The sequence below is a fragment of the Xenopus laevis genome, chromosome 5L (assembly GCF_017654675.1).
Source record: "Xenopus laevis strain J_2021 chromosome 5L, Xenopus_laevis_v10.1, whole genome shotgun sequence".
Classification (NCBI taxonomy): domain Eukaryota; kingdom Metazoa; phylum Chordata; class Amphibia; order Anura; family Pipidae; genus Xenopus; species Xenopus laevis.
Genome location: NC_054379.1, coordinates 126,429,895 through 126,453,191, shown reverse-complemented (window position 1 = coordinate 126,453,191; position 23,297 = coordinate 126,429,895). Strand labels below are relative to the sequence as shown.

Genomic DNA, 23,297 nt, shown 5'->3' with positions numbered 1-23,297 from the left:
ACTCGGCGCACAGTGGACATGTGCTCAGTAAACATTGGCCAGCCTTATGTGTCTTTAGTGCGTGGCTTGTCAAACTTTACCCAAGAGTCTTAGGGGCTAGTGTTCCATTTATGTATAAGGCCACGAAAATAAATTGAAACACTGTGATGTAGAGTTGAATGAGATATGTGTGTTCTCCAATATCTGATGTATGGCACTTCTTCATTATCCTACTTTCAAATAAACAGTTCGCCGTTCACAACTCATACTTTAGGAAGTTGGGTCCCTATGTGCTCCCGTAGAAAAAAAGAGGGCAGAAATCTAACTTCCTGTGCTTCATAGGGACTGGTACCTACAAGTTCTTAGAGCTGAATACTCTAAAAACAGGGCAATTTCAGCCCTCCTATAACAACTGCCCTGAGCTGTGGCAGTTAAAAAGGCCTGTGTAAGTAGTAATATTAAATTGCAATAAACGTATTAATTATTTCTATATCACACTGAAGTCTATCAAAACCATTTTTACCCAAAAAATCTTTGAGAACTGCCTCAAACTGTCCTTAGTGAATAAAACGAATGAACCATCATCCACTATATATGTGCATATTTCTATAAATAGAAGACCCATTTTAACCCTTTGGATTGGCAACAATTGATTTTATGTGGGTCAAGAGAATCCAGTTTTTTATAGAGTGATAACGCCAGCAAGGTAGAATCAGATTCCCTATCACATTTAAATCAAGGGGAAATTATTGTGTACCAGGATAGTGATTTCTGGCAATATGCTTTTCTGTACTCTTGATTTTAATTTCTTAATAAATAGAACATATATTTTGTTACCACCACATATTTGTTTTTTACTTAGACATTATTTCTCTTTTTAAGTGATCATTATCTTGTTCTGCTGCTAAAGCCTGACGCAGTATTAATCTGCATTTTGCCAATCCTATGTTGATTACTAAATGTGGCCATAGACGCAAAGATCCGCTCATTTGGCAACATCGTCAAACGAGCGGATCTTTCCCCGGTATGCCATTAACGAGCATGGCTATATCGGGAGTAATCTGATTGTTCGGCCGTATGGCTGAACGATCCGATTACACTGCGCAATGGGCTCTGGCGGGATCGGTCGGGTCAAAATCAACCCTGACTGATCGACCAAACGACCGATCTCCGCCGGACGAAAGATGTCGGCACACACCACACACGATCCGAAAATCGTACGAATCCTCGATTCGTACGATAGGATCTGTGTGTCTATGGCCACCTTAAGGGTCAATTAAAAACAAAAGCCTATGCAAATATTCCCACCTCTGCATGCTAAGTAGCCATAGCATAAATTACTGTTACAAGAGTCTATTCTAATTTCACCATTGAAGAAAGCACTGAGGTCCATCTGTCATTGATTACTTTAGTCTATATAGTCTTGTTCTACTTTGCTATGGCATCATTTACCCATTCATGCAATTCTGTGCATGAACTTTTGTTCGCTATCATACTAAAAACCTTAAAAATCTCAGATTACAGAGAATATAGCAGCTGGTAAATAGGTATGAGGAACAAAACGTAAGTCTTATAAGGTCTAGTGGGAATGGGCAAGCAGGAGTTCTTCTGTAATGTCCTTTTTTTACTCTTGCCTTTGAGTACGTGATTTAGTTAATAGTTCTAATCAGAGGTTAGCATGTATAGCCTGGACTGGCAAAACTGCATATTCTGATGAATTCTGTAAGATGTCATAGACACTTTATTGGGCCTTTAGTCGGTAGTTTGGGCCTCGGTGTAGAAACTCCAGGGTCAGTTTTGAATCTGAGTCTGAACATGTTAAATAAAAGCAAATATCTAAATGGCTGCTATGGTCTTATAGGTTTGGGGAAAATGTAACCCTATGAGCAAAGACACTTAAAATGATATACTGGATATTGCTCTGTGCTAACATATCACTGTTCCAGAACTCAGAAGAGCTCTTGATGATTTCATTTCATTTTGTGTTCCTCTGAGAGTCATTGAAGCAGTTTTGCATGTTAAACTGTATTGGTTTCAGAACAAGTGTATCTTTCTCATTCCAGCTGTGACTGTGAGCCTGTTAGTCAGGATTTTTTTGGATTTGTTTGCCTTCACAATAATTGAGGTGGGCTGAATGAGAAAGAGAATAATCAAGGAAACTTCATACTGAAAGAGGTTGCTGAGATGTATATTTATGCATCAGCATTGTACTGTTTGACTATATGTTCTGCCAAAGGTGATAGAAATGGCAGTTCATTGTTTTATCTTTAAGGGTATCTAAATCCAAAAATTGAGGTATAAGTGTTTCCCTGAGCACTTTTGCAACTTACATTCATCTATTTCTGAATATTTTTTTAGTGATTGCTGAGATTTAAGGGTGATGGAACATGGTGATAGTTGTCATCCGCCGTTAAATTAATGACACAATGGGCAACAAATCTCCCAAAAACTACTTGCCATTGAAAAAACATTTGTATCAAGTAAAACATATACTTGCAAAGATCCGACTTAATTCCGTGAAATTGCCTCCCATCACATTTTCCTGCAGTAGGACCAAAACCTGGTGTTAGCAATCTAACAATACCAATATCTCAGAAACCTGCTAAAAATAGAAAATAACTGAACGAGAAGCACAAAGTTTACATCAACTCATTTTTTTGGGTTTGGGTCCACTTTAAAACAATGACACAGGACCTCTGACCAAACTTTGTTGCCACTGATTCCTGTGTAACCTTCCAGAGAATAAAAGTTGTAAGTGAGCAGGTCTGGACTGGGAGTCAAAATAGGCCCTGGCATTTCAAGTATACAGAGGCCCAACCAGTCCCTTACCAGCCCACTCCACAATGTCTGTCTATGGCATCTTACAGGAGCCCCTCTGGCATTTGCCAGAACTCACAGATTGCCAGTCCGGGCCTGTAGGTGAGAAAGAGTGCCTTGAATGGTAGAACAACAACACTGTTCTTACTCTGTAGACCATGGACAGGGAAAATACAGAAGTCATTAGAAAGCAAATTTGGATCCTGAACATGTAAAACAACCAAAGCCGTTTGACATTCTAGAATGTACTAATATTGGTTTTCAGGAAAAAGTAATGAGAGGGGTCCCTAAAGCTGTATTACACTAAAGTTTTTTTGCATTGACCAGTTAATAATTAGCTCTATAAATCTTAAGATTATGTAGCCTATTAATTAACAGTGAATACAAAAATCACTGGTGATGTAGCCCATAGCAACCAATCAGCAATTAGATTTGAACAGCCGCCTACAAGTTAGTAAACAAAAGCAAAGATCTGATTGGTTGATTGTTGGTGTTTGCCCCCAGTGTTAATAAATGTGCCCCTATGTATCAGCTAATTTGGGCATTTACAACCAAACAACCTAAGGGGTAGGCCCAGACTGCCAATCTGTGGGTTCTGGCAAATGCCAGAGGGGCTGCTGTAAGATGTCATAGAAAGTCACTATTAAGTGGGCTGGTGGGGCTGTTTGGGCCTCTGTGTGGCCAATCTCAGTCCAGACCTGCTAAGGGGAATCTGTTCAGAATTATTTAGATTCCCAATGGATAATAAATCCATTCAGCCTCTTTCAGCGACTGGACAATAAGATCAGGTTACCCAGAAAATGGATATAGTTTAGCATTATATTCTATATAATTAAGTATGTTTGATATTGTTTATATTTACAGAGAGGAAAGGGAAGGATTTATTGCCAGTCTTTTACTTCAGTTGAGCTAAAGTTGTAACTAAAGTTCTGACCAATTCATTTCACGCAAAAAATAGCTTTTTTGATTAAAGATGTTTTATTAACCTATTTTAACCCTTATGAATTTTCTTCAGCAAGTTCTTTTTTTATAAAAAAAGGGGTGGAAAACAGGTTCCGACAAAACAAATGGATAAAAAAAAAGCAAAAAAAAAAAAATGACGTGGCTTTAAAAGTTAAACCTAGGAGGGTTTCTACTGCGGACGGACACAACAAAGAGTCAATAATAAAGCGCAGTAATCCGCCACCTCGTGATGCGGCTGGTAATGACTACGTGTATGAAACTCTATGTTCCTTTCACGTGGTGTACGCGCTAGCGATCTCCTTCCGGTTCAACATGGCGCCTCCCATGCCGCTGCTGTCAGGTCTGTGCAGTGTGTAGCTGTGAATTGCCAGGCTTTGGCAGGGTTGGCATCGTGTCTAGGACATACGGTTTCAGTGTGTCAGTATTGCAGCTTCTGCTCGTGTCCCATGATTAATTGCCATTGCTCCTTATATCAGTGGGGAACTGACGCAGTGATCATAGTTTCCCCAGCTTTATAGTCGTTCTTGTACTACTTAACGTAAGCTCTCTGTGCTTTTGGGTTGTTTGTAGAACACAGACCGTGCCATGATGTGAGTTCTGCTGTTAAGTCGGAGTGAGGGGCAGTTTATAGAAAGCAATCTTTAGGTAGGCTTTGTACGTGACGTGCAATGCAACTGATGATTGCGATGCTGGAATGACAACATTAGAATTGTTATTCAGAATCTGAGCTGTGGGATCATAGAGGCATTTTCAGGCCTCAAAGCAGGTGCTTATTTTTTAATTCCTGGCTTGGAGGCAAGTTGTACTTGCATAAAAACTTTGTATACTGATAAATAAAGCCTCCTGTAGGCTGCCAGATAGGGGCTACCAAATAGTCAATCGTAGACACCCCAGGAAGTATTTTCACACTTGAGTTGCTCCCCAACTCTTTTTACATTTGTATGTGGCTCACAGGTAAAAAATGTTAGGGATCCCTGCTCTAGTGGGTAACTGGCCCATTCCACTGGAGAAGCTGGCTCTATTAATGATGAGAAATAAGACTCTCTAAGGAGATATATATATATATATATATATATATATATATATATATATATATATATGTGTGTGTATATAATACACAAAAGCCATGAATATCTTGTAAATTATATCCTTATAAACGGTGAGTTCTGTTGTCATTTCTCTTACTAAAACTTGTGTATTATAATAAATAAAGTACCCCCTGTTGCAAAATATGAGGATATTAGAAGTTTCCTTCGAGTTCCATGACCTGTATAAAAACACTCGGCCTTTGGCCTCGTGTTTTTATATGGTCATGAAACTGCTCGGTAACTTATAATGTCCTTATAATTTACAAGAGGGCGTACTTTATTCACTATATAAACTCTACCTTTGGCGTTCCGCACACGCTATACACTTATTATCCACTTCCAGATGCTGTGTTAAAGGGGTGGTTCACCTTTATGGTAACTTTTATTATGTTATAGAATGGCCAATTCTAAGCAACTTTTCAATTGTTTTTCATTATTTTTTATAGCTTATTTGCCTTTTTCTTCTGACTCTTTGCAACTTTCAACTCCCTTCAAAAAACATATTCTGTAAGGCTACAAATGTATTGTTACTTTTTATTATTGATCCTTCTATTCAGGCCTCTCCTATTCATATTCCAGACTCCTATTTAAATCAATGCATGGTTGCTAGGGTAATTTGGACCCTAGTTACCAGCTTGGTTAAGATGCAAATTGAAGAGCTGCTAAATAACTCAAAAACCTTCAATATTAAAAAATGAAAACCAATTGCAAATTGTCTCGAATATCACTCTCTACAAAATACTAACAGGTGAACAACCCCTTTAAGGTTGAATTGTAGAAGAAAGCAGTAGCAACACGCACTCCGGTTCTTCAATGTTTATTCAGCATAGATGGTACATATTTAAAGCGTCGCTAAAATTTATATATACTATATGTGCGGTGTTCACACTCTCTCTTACCAGATCACAAGTTGATTGCGGGTGTAGGGTCAAAAGTGTATCATATAACATTGCAGAGGGATCCGCACTCCATTTGTATCAAACGTGTTTATTTAATAATGCATATCCAACGGTTCTGCCTTAATGTGGGCTGAAACGTTGGATATGTATCATTAAATAAACACGTAGGGGCAGATTTACAAAGCTCGAGTGAAGGCTTCGAATTAAAAAAACTTCGAATTTCAAAGTGTTTTTTTGGCTACTTCGACCATCGAATGGGCTAGTTCGACCTTCGACTACGACTTCGACTACGAATCGAACGATTCGAACTAAAAATAGTTCGACTATTCGACCATTCGATAATCGAAGTACTGTCTCTTTAAGAAAAACTTCGACCCCCTAGTTCGGCAGCTAAAAGCTACCGAACTCAATGTTAGCCTATGGGGAAGGTCCCCATAGGCTTGCCTGTGTTTTTTTGATCGAAGGATATTCCTTCGATCGTTGGATTAAAATCCTTCGAATCGTTCGATTCGAAGGATTTAAGCGTTAATCCTTCGATCGTACGATCGTACGATTAGCGCTAAATCGTTCGACTTCGATATTCGAAGTCGAACGATTTTAGTTCCTAGTCGAATATCGAGGGTTAGTTAACCCTCGATATTCGACCCTTAGTAAATCTGCCCCGTAGTGTGGGTCCCTCTGCTATATATATATATATATATATATATATATATATATATATATATATATATATATATATATATATATATATACCAATAAATATAATATTGTTTAGTCAATTGCTATACATGGCTTCAAAGGCAGTGTACAATAATCTAATGAAATATATGGAATTTGGTACATAGTTTAGGGTCAAATGAAGATGGGGCACTGTGATTTCATGTAATAACGGCTTGTTTGACCACAAGAGATTTTAAACTGTTCTAATGTACAGAGAGATCTAGGCAGAAGCGTTTCTCTCTTAGCAATGAGCTGATATCCATTTTGACATATGTCTAGCATTTCCTCTTTCAAATTGTTTTGTTGTATTTACTGGGAAGGCGCTATAATGAATCTTTAACAAAAAAAAAACAGGTTTGTGGTCTTGTGTGTCCTGCTAACTGTGATGTTCTCTGACCGTACAACCTGTCACACCTGTTTCCAGCAAACTTCTTATGCTCCTCCCATAAGGGAATTCCCTGTCTTGCCCATTGAGACTCTTCCCTAACCACAAGGCTATTAATTGTTCTCTGCAAACACACTCCTCATATAATCTTAGCAGATTTTCTGAATACCCAATCCGCCCTCCCCAGTTCTTTAACCCAACTATTACTACTACTGTTGTGGTTAAGAAGTTTGCATGTATCATTCTACATAGAGGGTACTGCATACTTAAAGAAAGGTTTGTTTTCCAGTAGCTGTATAAATCAGAGAGTTGATGAAAATAAGTGTATTGCCTACCAGAAAAAATATATTTAAAAATATTTACATTCTTAATATGTCACTCTGAAGTTTCTGTCTGTCTCAGTGACACTCCAGTTCTTCTTTGCACACTGAAAATACAGGCTGCCACACTTTGTCAGGTTTATGAGTGGAATTTTGTCCATGAAATGGAAACACATTAAGGGGCAGATTTATCAAAGGTAGAGGTGAATTTTCAAATGAAAAAAATTCGAATTTTGAGCAATTTTTTTGTGTACTTTGACTAGGGAATAGTCCAAATTAGATTTGAATTTGAAAAAAATTTGAAAATTCTTGTATCGAAATTTATTTTATGCAAAGCCACCAGTCTGAATACATGTGATTCCTATGGTACAGACACTAAGGGGCAGATTTATCAAGGGTCGAATTGAAAATTCAAAGTAAAAAAAATCGACTAGGGAACAGACAATTCGATTTTGAAAAAAAAACAAAAAAACGAATTTGAATACCGAAATGTTTCATGCACTGTCTCTTTTAAACTTCAAACATTCACCATCTAAAGCCTGCCGAATTGCTGTTTTAGCCCATGGTGGACCTCCTAGAAACTATTTGGAGTCAATTGGTGGACTTTTTGGGAAAAACTTTGAATCGAATTTGATCAATTCGTACGATTCGAATACGGACCTATTAGATCGAAAACTGACCTTTTTGACCAAAAAATTAAAAAAAAACGACTTAATTTTGGTTGGTCTTTTTGAATTCGAATTTCGAATTTTTTTTCCATTCGAAATTCGACCCTTGATAAATATGCCCCTAAGAGTGCACTACATTGTGTATGATACAGACATGGGACCTGCTATCCAGATTGCTCGGGACCTGGGGCTTTCTGCATAATGGATCTTTTTGTAATTTGGAATATCTTCATACTTTAAGTATACTTGAAAATCATGAACATTAAATAAATAATAAGGTGGTTTTGCTTCCAATAAAGATTAATTAGATCTTGGTTTGGTTGAAATACAAGGATCTGTTTTATTGTTATTGTTTTATTATCTGTTTTATTAATACAGAGAAAAAGGAAAAAAAATAAACTAGTTTATTTGATTATTATGGAGTCTATGGGAGATGGCCTTTCTGTAATTTGGAGCTTTCTGGATAATGGGTCTCCAGATAACAGATCCTATACCTGTGACACTTTAATAACAAATACATTAAAAAGCTGCATTTACAAAATGCGCAAGTGTTCAAGCAGATGAAAGAGTCTTTTCAGTGGATTCTGGATTCTTGTACAGTTCGTTCAACCCGGATACTCTTGTCTGTCCATTTGTTCAGGAAGCAACCCTGGATGACCGGACAGACAAGTATCCAGACTGAATGAACTGTACTGTACAGAATTATGCAGAATGTTTGGTTTTCTGATAAACAGGTATGGGATCTGTTATCCGGAAACCTGTTATACAGAAAGGACATCTCCCATAGACACCATATTATCCAAATTTTTCAAAATTTCCCTTTTTTCTGTAATGATAAAACAGTAGCTTGTAGTTGATCCAAACTAAGATATAATTAATCCTTATTGGAAGCAAAACCAGTCTATTGGGTTTATTTAATGTTTACATTATTTTATACCAGACTTTAGGTAGGAAAATCCAAATTACGTAAAGATCCTTTATCCGGAAAACCCTGCATACATTCTGAAAGCTAGGAGCAGCTTTATCAAGGGTCAAATTTCGAAGTAATGGGAGTTTTTTTCAACTCCTATAACTTCGAAATTCGAATAAAAAAGACCAGCGGAAACTTATTTAAAATTTTTTTTTTTTTTTTTTGAGGGTGGATAGGCTGTATTTGATCGTTAGAATCAAAGTATGATCGAATTCGATATGAACTATTTAAAAAAAAAAAAAAAACCTTTGATTTTCAAAGTCCACCAATTGACTCCAAATAGGTTCTAGGAGGTCCCCCATAGGCTAAAATTTGGCAGGATTTAGATGGTGAATGGTCGAAGTCGAAGTTTTAAAGAGACCGTACATGATAAATTTCGATATTCGAATTTGGTTTTTTAAAAAATCTAATTTGGTCTGTTTCCTAGTCGATGTACACAAAAATGGCTCAAAATTCGATTTTTTTACTTTGAATTTTCATTTCGACCCTTGATACATCTGCCCCTTAGTGTCTGTACCATAGGAATCACATTTATTCAGACTGGTGGCTTTGCATCCTTTATAAATTATGTCCATTCTGATTGCTAAAATCTGTACCATAGAAATCACATCCATGCTGAGTGCTGCCTTCTGTACAATAATAATCCCATCCATTCAGGTTATTTGCATCTTTGCTCATCACAACTATTGCGACTTCTGTATCATAGAAATCACACGCACTGATGTTTGAGGTGAAATGTGCTGGGTATGTGCAGCACAGGTGTTGAATACAGGTGTGGGGTGAATACAGGTGTGGATTGAATTACCTGTGGTTGGGTCTGGTGTGGTAGAGCCCTTCCTTACTAGTCTTGTAATCTTCTTTCATCCCCCAGAATTCCTATTAATGTGCCTTCATTTCTTTTGTTGGAAGGTTGTGGGTTAGAAGCTCTCTGCTCGCCAGAAATTAAAAAATGTGATTTCTAATGTACAACTGGATTTCCCTTGCAAGAGTTTGTGCAACAAAGCAAATAGGGTTGTCACCTGGCCGGTAAAAATGAAGGCTGGTCCCAATGTTATTAAAGGACAAGGAAAGGCAAAAAAATAAAATCCAATTTTTACTGTCTTTAATGAATATTATATATTTTAATTAAAAAAAGTGTACCGTTTTTATAAGAAACCTGACTGTATGCAGTGAAATTCTCCCTTCATTTACTGCTGCCTTACTTCCCAGCCATGCAGAATTCAAGCAGCTTTGTTTATGACGATCCCTAAGCAGCCCAGACCACACTGAGCATGTGCAGGGTCAGGGTCAGGGTCAGGCAAAGATGTATAACAAAGTTACAACTTTGAAAGCATAAATTATTTGTTTGATTAGACTTGTGGTGCAGTAAATTCATGTTTAGTATATAAAATACAGCATTTCTAGCCTTATTCTATTTAAGACTTTCCTTGTCCTTTAATAGGAAAAAAAGATTCATATATAGGAAGGCCGATATTTTTTTGCAGAAAAGGTGGCAACCCTAAAAGCAAATAAATTGCCACAGTGCACATGTTCAATTCTAGGATGCTAAACAGTTTGCATGTAAGCCTAACAATATGAATTAGCATTGCTGGCTTGAATTCCACATTATCTTTATTGTATATATATTTTACCTACAGTCAGAGGTTCTGATGGAATCCAGTTGGTCCAGGGTCCTCCAAAGTTTACGGATTCTGAGACATTTCAGAGGTGATATACACTTTATTTTTTGTAATGTAGGACTGTAGTGCTGTTATCAGAAAAATGTTTAGCTGAAACCTGTCAAAGGCTTAGATAATTAGATCAGTGCTAAAACATATATTCTGAAAAGTTATAGCCACATGCTTTGGAACTGGGTTGTTTCTTATAATGTGGATCACCATACCTTCAATCTACTAAAAAAAAATAAATTCAACATTAAAGGAGACATATAGGGTACATAGTAACTTAATGTAAAATTGTGCAGTGTGTGCTATTATAAGCACTTTTACAGTTTATATAATTGATTCATTTTTTGCTGTTGTGGCTGGGAAGATCAGCAAAGATGTTTTCTGCTGCAGGAAGTGTCCATTCTAATTTGATCAGTTCAAGAGATCCTATCACTATAAGCATTAAGAAAAGCTTGCTGCAGCAGGGAAATTGTGCTATTCTGCCTGTCCATTGCCCAGGTCAAGCGGCAATTTGCAAACAGTAATACTGATAACAAACCTGATTTCAAGTTTTCCCTCATTTTACACCATTGAATTTTGGTCCCACCAATAATGCATAATGAATTTCCCTGACTTTACATTTTCCAGGATTTTACACCTTTATATCTGTCCCCTGAGAAACGTAAAGGATATGTGAACCTTTAAAGGAGAAGGAAAGCTACAGAGGCATTTTATTGCCAATAGATTAGCTGCAATAGTACAAGCTAGAATGCTATATTTATTCTGTAGAATGGTTTACTATACCTGAGTAAAAAGCTCTAGAAACTCTCTGTTTGTTTAGGATAGGAGCTGCAGTATTAACATGGTGTGACATCACTTCCTGCCTGAGTCTCTCCCTGCTCTGGGCTCAGATTACAGCAGAGAAGGGAGGGGAGGGGGAAGAGGAGCAAACTGAGCATGCTCTTGCCCAGGGCAATAAGGTTTAAGCTGAAGGCAGGAAGTCTGATGCAGAAGCCCATGTGTACACAATAGAAGGAAAGAAATGTGCTGTTTCTTTTGACAGGGGACTCAGAGCAGCACTACTTTGGGGGATTACTGGTATATTTAGATGGACCTTTCTGATAAGGCTTACTTAGTTTTAACCTTTCCTTCTCCTTTAAACCTTTAACCTTTAAAAATATACATTCATTACACCTTTTCTATGGGTTTTACGTTATGTGTATATGTATCGCTATTGAATGCAGTGTTTGTTCCTTTCTATTAGGGATGCACCAAATCCACTATTTTGGATTCGGCCAAACCCCCAAATCCTTCATGAAGGATTCAGCCGAATACCGAATCCTAATTTGCATATGCAAATTAAGGGTGGGAAGGGGAAAACATTTTTACTTCCTGGTTTTGTGACAAAAAGTCACGCAATTTCCCTCTCCGCCCCTAATTTGCATATGCAAATTAGTATTCGGATTCAGTTCTGCCGGGCAGAAGGATTCGGCCGAATCCTGCTGAAAAAGGCTGAACCCTGGCCGAATCCGGAACCGAATCCTGGATTCAGTGCATCTCTCCTTTCTATTCTCTGCTCTGATGTCTATGACTGTAAGACAAGGCAACTGACCTGTCTTTGCTGTTGCAACATTGTTTAAAAAGTAACAACCAGGAGTTAAGCCAATGCTGCTTTCAATATCAATTGTTTTTACAAATAACTTAAAAGACCTGAAAATTTTCAATGGTTGTACAGGTATGGGACCTGTTATCCAGAATGATTGGGACCTGGGGTTTTCCAGATAACGGATCTTTCCACAATTTGGGTCTTCATGCCTTAAGTCTGCAAGAAATTCATTTAAACATTAAATAAACCCGATGGGCTGGTTTTGCTTAGTTGGGATCAAGTACAAGCTACTGTTTTATTATTACAGAGAAAAAGGAAATCATTTTTAAAAATTTGGATAAAATGGAGTCTATGGGAGACAGCCATTCCGTAATTCGGAGCTTATTGGATATTGGGTTTCCGGATAAGGGATCCTATATCTGTACTGTATATTGGAAAGTTGTTGATAATTGTTTTCTTTTATTAGGCACATTTTTATTATGGAGTTAACTTGCCCTTTAAAATAGGAGTTCTGTCTTGTAACCTTAAAAAAAAAAAAAGTAATATAAATGGCAAAGTGATTATAATAGCACTTACCTTACATTACCTTATAATGCCCCCTTTAATATTTGCATTTGATTTTAATAGATTTAAGGTAGGAAGATCCACATTAGAGAGACTGCTTATCCAAAAATCCCAGATCCCAAACATAGCGGAACTATAATCATATACTTTATTTTTATATCTGACACTCGAGTGTCAGCAAATCATCAGACAAATTACAATTAATTACAATGCAACTGACTCCGTAAACCATGTAAGTATATTTTTCACTTTAGTTATTTATAGTTCTTTATAGCCATGTTGAGTTTACTGCACGAGCTTTGAAAATGTACCTTTGTTGTGTATTCACAGAGATCCCAGTAAGAACTGCAAGGTGTCCAGGTTTACCAAGGATGGAAAGCTGTTTGGCTGGTGCAATGGAGAAGTGTCAGTGGTATTTTATAGCCTGATCTTGTCTGTACTGTTTGCTGTCTGTACACCTATGGGCTTATTTATCAAAGATCACGTTTGTGCAGTTTTTTTTTATACCTGGAAAAAAAAATCACAACTCGAATGTTTGAAAAAACCCAAATGTAAAAAACTTGATTGAATGCAATCGGGATGAAAAAAAACTCAAATACCTAGAATTTATCGAGTTATAGGCTAAAAACTCTCCTATACCTTTAATTTATTGAGTTTTCCAGCACAAACCACTTTAAAAAAAATCATGATGACAAAAAACATCTTCAAATGGTTTGCTGTTGATTTTCTACATAATCTCGACAGGTTTTAGCTGGAGTATTTCAGATTGGGCTTTTAGTAGCTTTGAGGCATAATAAATCTCAGAAATTTTTTTTTTATCCTGAAAAGGTCTAGGTTTTTTTTTAGTAAAACTACCCTAGAAAAACTAGAATTTTTTGGGGAAAAGACAACATGATCTTTAATAAAAAACCCCCTCAATGTTATTATACAAGTAAGGTTTATTGCCACAGATATATTTAAAGCTATACATGCTGTGCTATAATTGCATCTATATTGTGCTATCATAAACGGTTTTCATTGTAAAAGCTGCCATCCAGCTATTGAACTTTTGCTTTTCCCAGACAGTCTTGATGCAGGCACTGTAGGGACAGTCAAGGGAAAGAATAACTAGAATGATGTTGTAATAATACACACAGGTCATGCTGTCCCTGGTGAGCAGAAATGACACGCTACTGTATCATATCACATAGCCATCAACCTCATGTTAATTTGGCATTAATTCTACAATTAAAGGATCAAAATGATAATGTACTTCTCCAGTTTTTTCATGTTGTCCCGTGTGGTTGAGCAGGTTTTAACACTTAAGTTTACTATCTATAATAACCCATTAAAGGAGAAGTACATCCTAAAATCGCTTGTGCCTAGAAATGTAATTCTATGTGTATCTCAGTATTTTAGACACTGAACAGGCAGCACAGAACATGGGCAGTGAATCTGCATGAAATGGGATGGGAACTACTGGGTTGCCTTGGGCTGGCAGAGGACCCCAAAACATTATGGGGCAGATTTATCAAGCGTCGAATAGTAAATTTGAATTCAAATTTCCAGTTTCAAAATTCACACATTCAAATTTTAATCCCCCTATTCGAATGTGAGATTCATTACACCTCAACCATGGAAACAGTTCTAATTCTAATATTCGCCACCTAAAACCTGCCAAGTTCATGTCAGTGGCAGAGGTCAGTTGAGCCATTCGGAGATTTTACTAGCCTTCTTGAAATTTGAGGGTTTTTTTCAGGAGAAAAATTAGATTTATACAAATCCAATACGATTCAGATTTTTGGGTCGGAACCATTCAATCGAATATTAGATATATTTAAAATAACCTCCCAGTTGAATTGTGAGTATATTTGAATAAAAAAAAAATTCACATGAATTCGAAATTCGACTTTTGATAAGTGGGCCTCTTAGTGCTGCATTTCTAGTTCACTTCTTTGTTGCACTTTACTTCTTCTTTTTTTACATGCTATTAGGTATTTGCACTAGACAGATAGGATGATGTATCATTAAAGAGACATTAAACTGCCACCATTTTGTATCAAACAATTTAAATCTATATTTATTAATATAATGTCTGTAAATTCAGTAAACTGAGCAGTGCAAGGAGAACTGCTTCCAATACCCTGCTGGAAAATAGTACTAATAAATGATACTTGGTGTAAGAAATCACATGGTTTAATTATTAATCTGTAAAATCTCAATGACCTTTTTGTTTTTTTTTTTGTTTTTTTTAGAATAAATATAGTGAACTGTTCTGACAGCAAGTTACTGCACACCTTTGATCTGCCCAAAGTTGTCAGCCTTGAATTCTCTCCAAAGAACACAATACTGGCAACATGGCAGACGTATACAAGTAAGCAACAGACTTAAATGCTGCGTGTCAAAGAGATAATGGGTCACAGCCATTAAAGGGGAACTCTACAAAAACATAACTTGAGCTTTTTGAAAAGTAAACATAATTTCAAACAACTTTGCAATATACATCAATTAAAAAATATGCAGACTTTTCATGATTTTTAATAGTTTCTGTCCTGCTGATCTGTCTGACTACTTTGCTGAGCTGGCTGACTACTGTTACTTCGTATCAACAGCCATCTGTCCTCAGCCTGCATCCTCCAAACCCCACAATTCCCTGCACATGTGATTTCAATAAGGAAAGGAACATCACAGTACAATGCATTGTGGGTTATGTAGTTCCTGCATGCTGTCTGTAAGCTGTGGAGTAGTTGTTACAATTTGTAACATCAGTGTTTAGTCCCTCCTTCCCTGCCAGGATTTCAAATGATGCAGAAAGAGAAGAACTGTTTAGAACATGGCATTTACTCATACTTTTTGAAGAAACCGGTAACTGTGATGCGTATATTAAGGGTTTCTGTGTTATGTGGCCTCTTTATCAAATTTCCGTTCCCCTTTAAACATACACTAAGGAAAAAAATCCAGCAAGGAGAATAAAATGCTGAGAATGTCATTGGATAAACATGAAATAAAGACTTGCTGATCACATGGTTTGGCACAAGAGGAAGCACGTTAGATACTGTATTTCATATGTAGTAACAATTATCCGACTCTGGTTATTGGTATAGATTTACAGTATGTGAACTGATTTGTTAAAGGCTAAACCAACTTTGTTTCCAGCTAAGGATGTTTGTCCATTTATATTCTCCTAAATGGAAAGTAAATGATGTGGGATATGGCATATGTATATTTCAGTCAGAGCAATGCCACCATGTTCTGAAAGGTTCTCGTTGGCGGTCCTTGACCACATTCATATGCTGGGCTGCGCATGTGTTTGGTCTCAACAGCCGCAAGGGACTGCTGGGACCTTTCAGAACATAGTCATGGCACTGACAGACCTATGCAGCGGGACCGTGTGTTAAATTCAGCAAAGAACAGCACCATCTTGGATTTAAGGTTAGCAATTATAATGACTGGGTAGTTTTATGCACAATTAACAGCTTTTTGCCTGCTTGGCAAGATGTTTTGGTGCTGAGGAGGACTTTGCATGAAGTTGATGTTGTAGATTCAAGTTTAGTTTTCTATTCAAATTTTTAAAAAATAAGAATTTTTTGCTTGGATAGGAATCTGCGGAATATGGCATATCTGTATTCTGAGCTCTTAGGATAATGGGCTTTCAGCTAATACATACCATGCCTAAGGCAGGCTTAAACTCTGTTAAGTCTATATTCATCTGCAGATGATTTATATTTTAATTTATGAACTGAAATGGCAAGTCACCTTTAAATTCTTAGGTATAACCAGGAGTATGGGTATAGTTTCTCATTTAAGGGGAACTATCGTATAAATTAAAAATGTAATAATCGCATACTGAAATAAGAAACTTTCTAAACACAATCAATTAAAAATTCTGTACCGTTTCTGAATTAATCAAGTTTAACTTCATTATTCATCTCTCAGCATCTCTTCATTCTGTCTTCATGCAGCAGTTGAGTGTCAGATATTCATTGACAGTTAGATTCAATATATCTTATAGGGGGCTCCTTTTGCCTAGTAGATGTATTAGAGCTCACTCTATTAAAATCACCAAGAATCCTGTCTCACTACATGCAATTATTTTGTTAGATTGTTTTTTTTTGTTTTTTTTTTTATTGAGTGAGCTGTAATTCATCTGCTAGGAAAGGGAGCCCCCCTATAAAGATATATTGGATCATTCATCTGACTCCCAACTGCTGCATGAAGACAGAATGAAGAGATGCTGAGAGATGAATAGTGAAGTTAAAACAAGAGAAACAGAGGAATAGTGAATATAACCTTGATTATTTCAGAAACAATGCAGACTATATAATTGATTGTATTTAGAATATTTCTTACTTCAGTATGAGGAAGCTTATATTAAATTTTCATTTTTGCAATGGTTGACCTTTCATATTTATTGTGTTAATGCATTTAAACTTAGCCCCCAAATGAAATAAAAGGCGCCTTTTGCCCAGTAGCAGTAACCCACAGCAGCCAATAAGATGTTTGCTTTGAAACAGGTGACCAGTAAATGCTACCTGTTGGCTGCTTGCTATGGGTTAATGCTCCTGGGTAGTGCCTTTTATTACATAACCCTTTAATTGTCTTAAGACTGCACCTCATTTTGCATGATAAAAATAAATATTCTTTGGTTTTCTAACAGCCAGCAAAGATGGCGCAGCAGGAACGCCAAATCTACAACTGTACGACCTGAAATCTGGAAACTGTGTCAAATCTTTCATCCAGAAAAAAATGGAAAACTGGTAAGTATCAGCGCTACGAAATATGTTGGCGCTATATAAATACATATTTATAATAATAAAATCTTACAGAGCTAATTGGCCCGATAGTTAGAATGTGTGGGACAACTAACATCTGCCAATATGAACAAACGTTTAGGCACACATCCATCTGATTTTGTGCTTTCATTATTATCACATTTAATGGAAATTCACAGCATATATGGGGTAAAAAAATAAATATGTATGAGCTGATTTATGAGCATAAGTGCTAAATTGCACCAGTGCAGTCGCTCACAACAACCAAACAGATCTTTGCTTTAAATCTCTAATTCAGGGGTCTACAACCTATTTAACCAATGGGCCACATTCGAATGTAAAAATAGTTGAGGAGCAACACAAGCATGAAAAAAAGTTTCTGGGGATGCCAAATAAGGGCTGTGATTGGCTATTTGGTCGTCCCTATGTGGACAGGTAGCGTACAGGAGGCTCTAATTGGCAGTACACCTGGTTTTTATTCAATAAAAACTTGCCTCCAATCCAGGAATACAAACATTTTTGCCTTTTGTTTTAAGCTGGAAAAGTGGTTTATTTTATTTCTAGAGCAAAACAGGATAGACAGGTAAATTAAACCTACTCCATGTCTAGTCTTTGTGAGGAAGATAATTAGATTATCAGTGTGCAGATAACCCCTGCATAATAATGGATCATGCTAACAGTCAAGATGACGTGTAAAAGGAGGGGTTGTATACAGGTTTACTAATTATTTACTCCACAAGGACCAAACATAGAGTAGTTTCAATTTTCCTGTTTGCTCTGTTTAGGTCAAGGAACAATAAAAAACATTTTTTTTTCATGGTTAAAACAATGGGCAAAAAGTATGTTCAGCATAAGAACGATTTATTGCAATTTTGTTCAACAAGGTAGTATACTGCCCCTTTAGCAGGATTAATCAGTGGAAGATTGAGATAGGAAAGCTTAAAGGAAAACAAAAGGTAACAAGTAACCACTTTCCACTAGAATAGTTCTCACATAGTTGTAGCCAATCTCTGTTTTTAGCCCACGTAAATAATTATTTGTGGTTGATCAAAGTGCGCAAGCTTTGTCTCCAAATGCTGTTGTCATCTTAATTGACAGCCACTTCCCTTGTCCACCCTTGACCTGAGCCGTCCGTGTAGCTAGGAGGATCGGTTTGTGTGTTTTTAAGCATGCACACGGTTTTAAAAAACAAAAAAAAGGGCTACTGAGAATCAGGGCTGCCTGGGGCAATGGGTAGGAAACAGAGAGACTTGTTTTGGTGATATCATTTGCCTGAGAGACTTGCTATCTTGGAGCTGCACGGTTGCTACAGAGTGGAAGCAGTAACACAATAATTAATGGAAAGTAAAATACAAGGAACCCTTTCTGTTAGGAAATAATTTTAGTTTACCATTCGTGGTCGTTTAAAAAGGTAAAGAAAAATAAAAAACTCTCTAGCATTGATATTATAAACCTGAGCTCTGAGATTATAGAATCCCTTTAACTTTGTGAAGGTAGTTCCCATACACACTTGAGCTTTCCTGGTCTGTATTTATGGTATGTATGATCCATATAGTTGTAAGCTTACTTAGAAAGAGATTTCTGCTATAGAGAGCTTCAATTATGTCCCTAATAGGCAGATCAAGACCCCAGTATCATGATGTGCCCAAAGACTGCTAGACCATGACCTAATTTTACTACTTGTTAGCAGAGTACAAATAGTGCAGTGGTCTCCAACTGCCAGTTGATCCAGAAGTAGGCAAAAAAAAAAACATCTGAAGCCTCTCCAATTTGCCTCAAATCAACTTGTACTATGAGCTATCTTCCATAACCCTAATCTGCTTTACTCACAATTGTATATGATTTTCAGGGGAGCATCCGGTATTGCTAAATCAGCAGTTGTAGGCATAGACATTATTTTTATTCGATGTACCTTAATTAATCATTGCTGTATCAAAAATGACAAAGTGTTTATACAATCCTAATGTCTCAATTGTACCCTAACCTTTTAGTTTGTAAACCCTATTGTACTCTGTAATCCTTGTCTGTTATCCACCATTTATTCCCTGTTTGCTATAACTGCAGTAAAGCACTGCGTATCTTGACAGCGCTATATAAATAAATGATGATGATTTGCTGTGTATACTTTCTCCTGTAGGAGTCCTCGCTGGTCTGACGATGAAAGTATCTGTGCAAGAAATGTAAACAATGAAGTGCACTTCTTTGAAAACAGCAATTTTGGTACTGTATCTGCATGCACATTATTTTCTCTCTGAAGATTAACTTTTTATGTTAAAACCACACTGATGGGCAGTGTTTTATAAGTGACACTAATTCACTAAAGTGAGTTGTCTGTATCTGTGCTATGCCTTGTGTATAACTGTACTCGGCAATTACCCAAACAGCAAGGTTTCTGGGCAGGACTCCACAGACGATTCCGGCGCGCTGTGCAAATACGCAGGCGTCACGTCGGATGCGACGGAAATAAGGTAAGTAATTCTATTGTTGGATCGTGTCGCAGCTGCAGATGCTGCGTCTGCATCCGACAGTCGTGTCGCGTTGCATCAACGCTGCAACACGATCCAACAATAGAATTACTTACCTTATTTCCGTTGCATCAGAAAGGGAGCATTGGCATTTTCTGTAAGTTGCTGGGAGTATGTTTGCTATATTTACCTTTGAGTAGCATCAACAAATGTTCAGTTTTATGCCTAATCGAGTGCTTTGCACTTGTGCATTAGTTACATTTTAAATGAATTTCAGATGTAGGCAAATCTTTTTATATACTCTATTGATTTTACATTTAAATAGAGAAAGAATGGAAGTAAAGAAAGATTATTTAGGACAGAAAGAAAGAAGATGGGCTTTCCAAACATAGAGGTATAGCAAATCCAAACCAATATAGTTCAACAGGTTGCCCCTATTACAGGGCTGCGGTGCCTGTTTGCAGGTCAGCCAACAATTGGTACCTTGTTTTTTCAAATTCAGCTGGACACCCAAGTACTATGTGAGTAAGTTTTTGGGAGCATGTCATCATTCTGTTTAATCCAGAAGCCCAGAGTAGGGGGCTCTATGGCTTTCAAAGTCAGGAGGATTGCTTTTTTTTTTAGCAAAGTGAAGGAGTTAAAGGGGTTGTTCACCTTCAAACAACTAGTTGTTTTCAGATAGATCACCAGAAATAATGACTTTTTCCAATTATTTTCTTTATCTTTGTCCCTGCTGAGCAGAATCTCTGGGTTTCATTACAGGCACATACTCTAATGGTATCGCTACGGAGCGCCGATCAAAGCAGTCACGGAGTCAGGCGTTTCAATATCAAATTATTGGCTTTATTAAGCGCATTAAAAGTACAGTGGAGGGGGATTACAACTAACGCGTTTCGTGTCAGCAAGCCTGACACTTCATCAGAGTAATTAGTGCATACCTGTGTAGGTGCTTAAATAGTGACACCTATGCATATCATTAATGAATTAAAGGGAAAAAGAAGTGTTCTCACAAAATAATATACAAATATTCAAAATTATACATATAAAATAAAACACATGACTATCTGTATCAAAATAACAGTCAATTTTTTCAATTTTTTAAAGAAATATCCTAGTGAAAATATGTGTTGTGTACATTGATTACTTAATTCGATAACCTCATATATATATAAATAAAATATTAAATAAATAATCAATAGTCTAATTAATTTTATAAAAAAGGGGTATCCTTTAGTGAGTAATTCATTAACCATAATAATTTAGTTTAAAAGTGTATAAGTGATAGAATGATGTGCTTTCATTAGTGAGCATAAGGGGGGGGAATGTATTTTCATTCATTTATATGGTTTTGCGTTTCCAATCATGTTTAAAATTGCACATCCATATAACACCAAAAAACCTAATTAGGGTATCACTATATTTATCATAAACTTTTTTTAAAAGAAAGCATTTCCTTTATCTCTATTTATTACTTAAATTTATTACTTAGATTTCCACCCACTTGTTAGAACAATATAATAGATAGGGAACTTTTATTTATGGCCAAATATAGTCTATCTTAAAATATTATTTGCTAAAAACCTGTATTGGAAACACTGGCGCTGCTCCGTACAAACATAAATAAATTATTCAAAATAATCTGAAACTAGTCAGAAATTATATTGCATTTAATAAGGTAAATTCTATTAATATATCTTTAATTAAACATATAAATATATTTTATATGTATAATTTTGAATATTTGTATATTATTTTGTGAGAACACTTCTTTTTCCCTTTAATTCATTAATGATATGCATAGGTGTCACTATTTAAGCACCTACACAGGTATGCACTAATTACTCTGATGAAGTGTCAGGCTTGCTGACATGAAACGCGTTAGTTGTAATCCCCCTCCCCTGTACTTTTAATGCGCTTAATAAAGCCAATAATTTGATATTGAAACGCCTGACTCCGTGACTGCTTTGATCGGCGCTCCGTAGCGATACCATTGGAGTATGTGTTAAGCCGGCTAGAAGGAGCCAGAAGTATCGCGAGAGCTGCGACTCAGCAGGAGCCGGCGTACCACGGGTGAGCTCCGCCATTAGCCGCATCGTCCTTGTGTTTGTTGTTTCATTACAGGCAGCTGTTAGAATTGATACAATAGTTGCTAATACTCCAGAGATGCTGCTGAGAAATGTATCAACTAAATGTTGCAAAATTGTAACAGTTTAGAGTCTGCACCTGAATTACTGAGCTGTCAGACTCAAACACCAGAGACAGGGATATTCAACTTTAAACTTAGATTTTGGAAAAACAGTGAAAAATAAATAATGGAAAGTAATTGAAAAAAAGTCTTTATTTCTGGGGAACAATCTGAAAACAACTGAACTGAAAAAAATGTGTTTGGAAGGTGAACAACCCCTTTCGTTTTCTGAAGTCGTCCGAAGTTTCCTTGCGAGGCAACTTCCGACGACTTCAGAAAACGAAGCGCCACGGGTCCAATGCTGCAGGAGTTTTTTTCATTAAAGCATGCGGAAGATAGGGGGAAGCCGTTTGGGGAGATTAGTCGCCCCAAAGAAGAGGCGATTAGTCACCGGGCGACTAAATCTCCCAGAATCTCCAGGTGTGACCTTACCCTAAGAGTGTAGGCAACTATTTTGTCTGTGTAGGCAAAATGTGTTTGTAAGAGTAATATTATTAGGGAGGTGTAGGGTGACAGTGGTAGAAATGTATACTGTAATTAAGTTGGTCATCATAGAATTATGTACTAGAAATAAAATTGTATTGTGTGTTTGTATTCATATAGATATTCATGCCACTTTGTTTACAAGTACTATATAGTGAAAAGAGATGAAGGAGACTTCTTTATACAGTTAAAGTCCAATGAGCGCCCTTATACAAAACAAGCTACACACTGAGAACATGCAATTCCATTGTCATGGTTATACCACCACCTAGTGACGAGCACATAATATAACATGGGTATTTACAAATCAAAGAATCTGACCTCTTCAAAAATCATTTTATTTAGAGAAAAACCATGTTTAGATCCCTAGCACATGGGGCATTTGTCCTCTGTCTGCTGTTTTTCACTGAGTGGCACCCTGTTATACACGGTCATTAAATGGAAGTTCTCTGGCTGACACATGGAGTGCTGACAGTTGTCCGCTAGGGTGTTGTTCTTTTAATAACATTAATGTTGAAAGGTGTTGCAACCTTCACTGGTTTCCTCCTGATGGCAAAAGCATGCCATAAAAAGGCTCTTTAGATGGTTAATAGATGGTATCTGTTTCCCAGTTGTATATGCTTCAACTCTAGTTAACTTTAAGTTAATAAGTAGCAAAAACAGAAAAAAGCCATGGCAGTAGCTTTTATTGAGGATATAGAAAGCACATTACATGTTTCGGGCTAGACTCTTTATCAAGTGACTTTAAGTTAACACTTCGAATGTTGCAGTATTGCCTATTCTTAGCA

General features: G+C 36.8%; 1 protein-coding gene across 3 annotated transcripts in view; it reads left to right on the top strand.

Annotated features, from left to right (window-relative positions):
* Positions 1-3,937: 3,937 nt before the first annotated feature.
* Positions 3,938-23,297, top strand: part of eif2a.L (eukaryotic translation initiation factor 2A L homeolog) — a 31,001-nt gene continuing 11,641 nt past the window's right edge. The window contains exons 1-6 of one of the 3 annotated variants that reach the window (XM_018263806.2): positions 3,938-4,099; positions 10,447-10,516; positions 12,956-13,030; positions 14,860-14,978; positions 17,262-17,361; positions 19,514-19,596. In XM_018263806.2, coding sequence (XP_018119295.1) covers positions 4,072-4,099; positions 10,447-10,516; positions 12,956-13,030; positions 14,860-14,978; positions 17,262-17,361; positions 19,514-19,596 — 475 coding nt within the window. In that variant the 5' untranslated portion in view covers positions 3,938-4,071. The remainder of the gene's footprint in view (positions 4,100-10,446; positions 10,517-12,955; positions 13,031-14,859; positions 14,979-17,261; positions 17,362-19,513; positions 19,597-23,297) is intronic. The other 2 variants (XM_018263804.2, XM_041563374.1) reach the window with 2 other exon arrangements.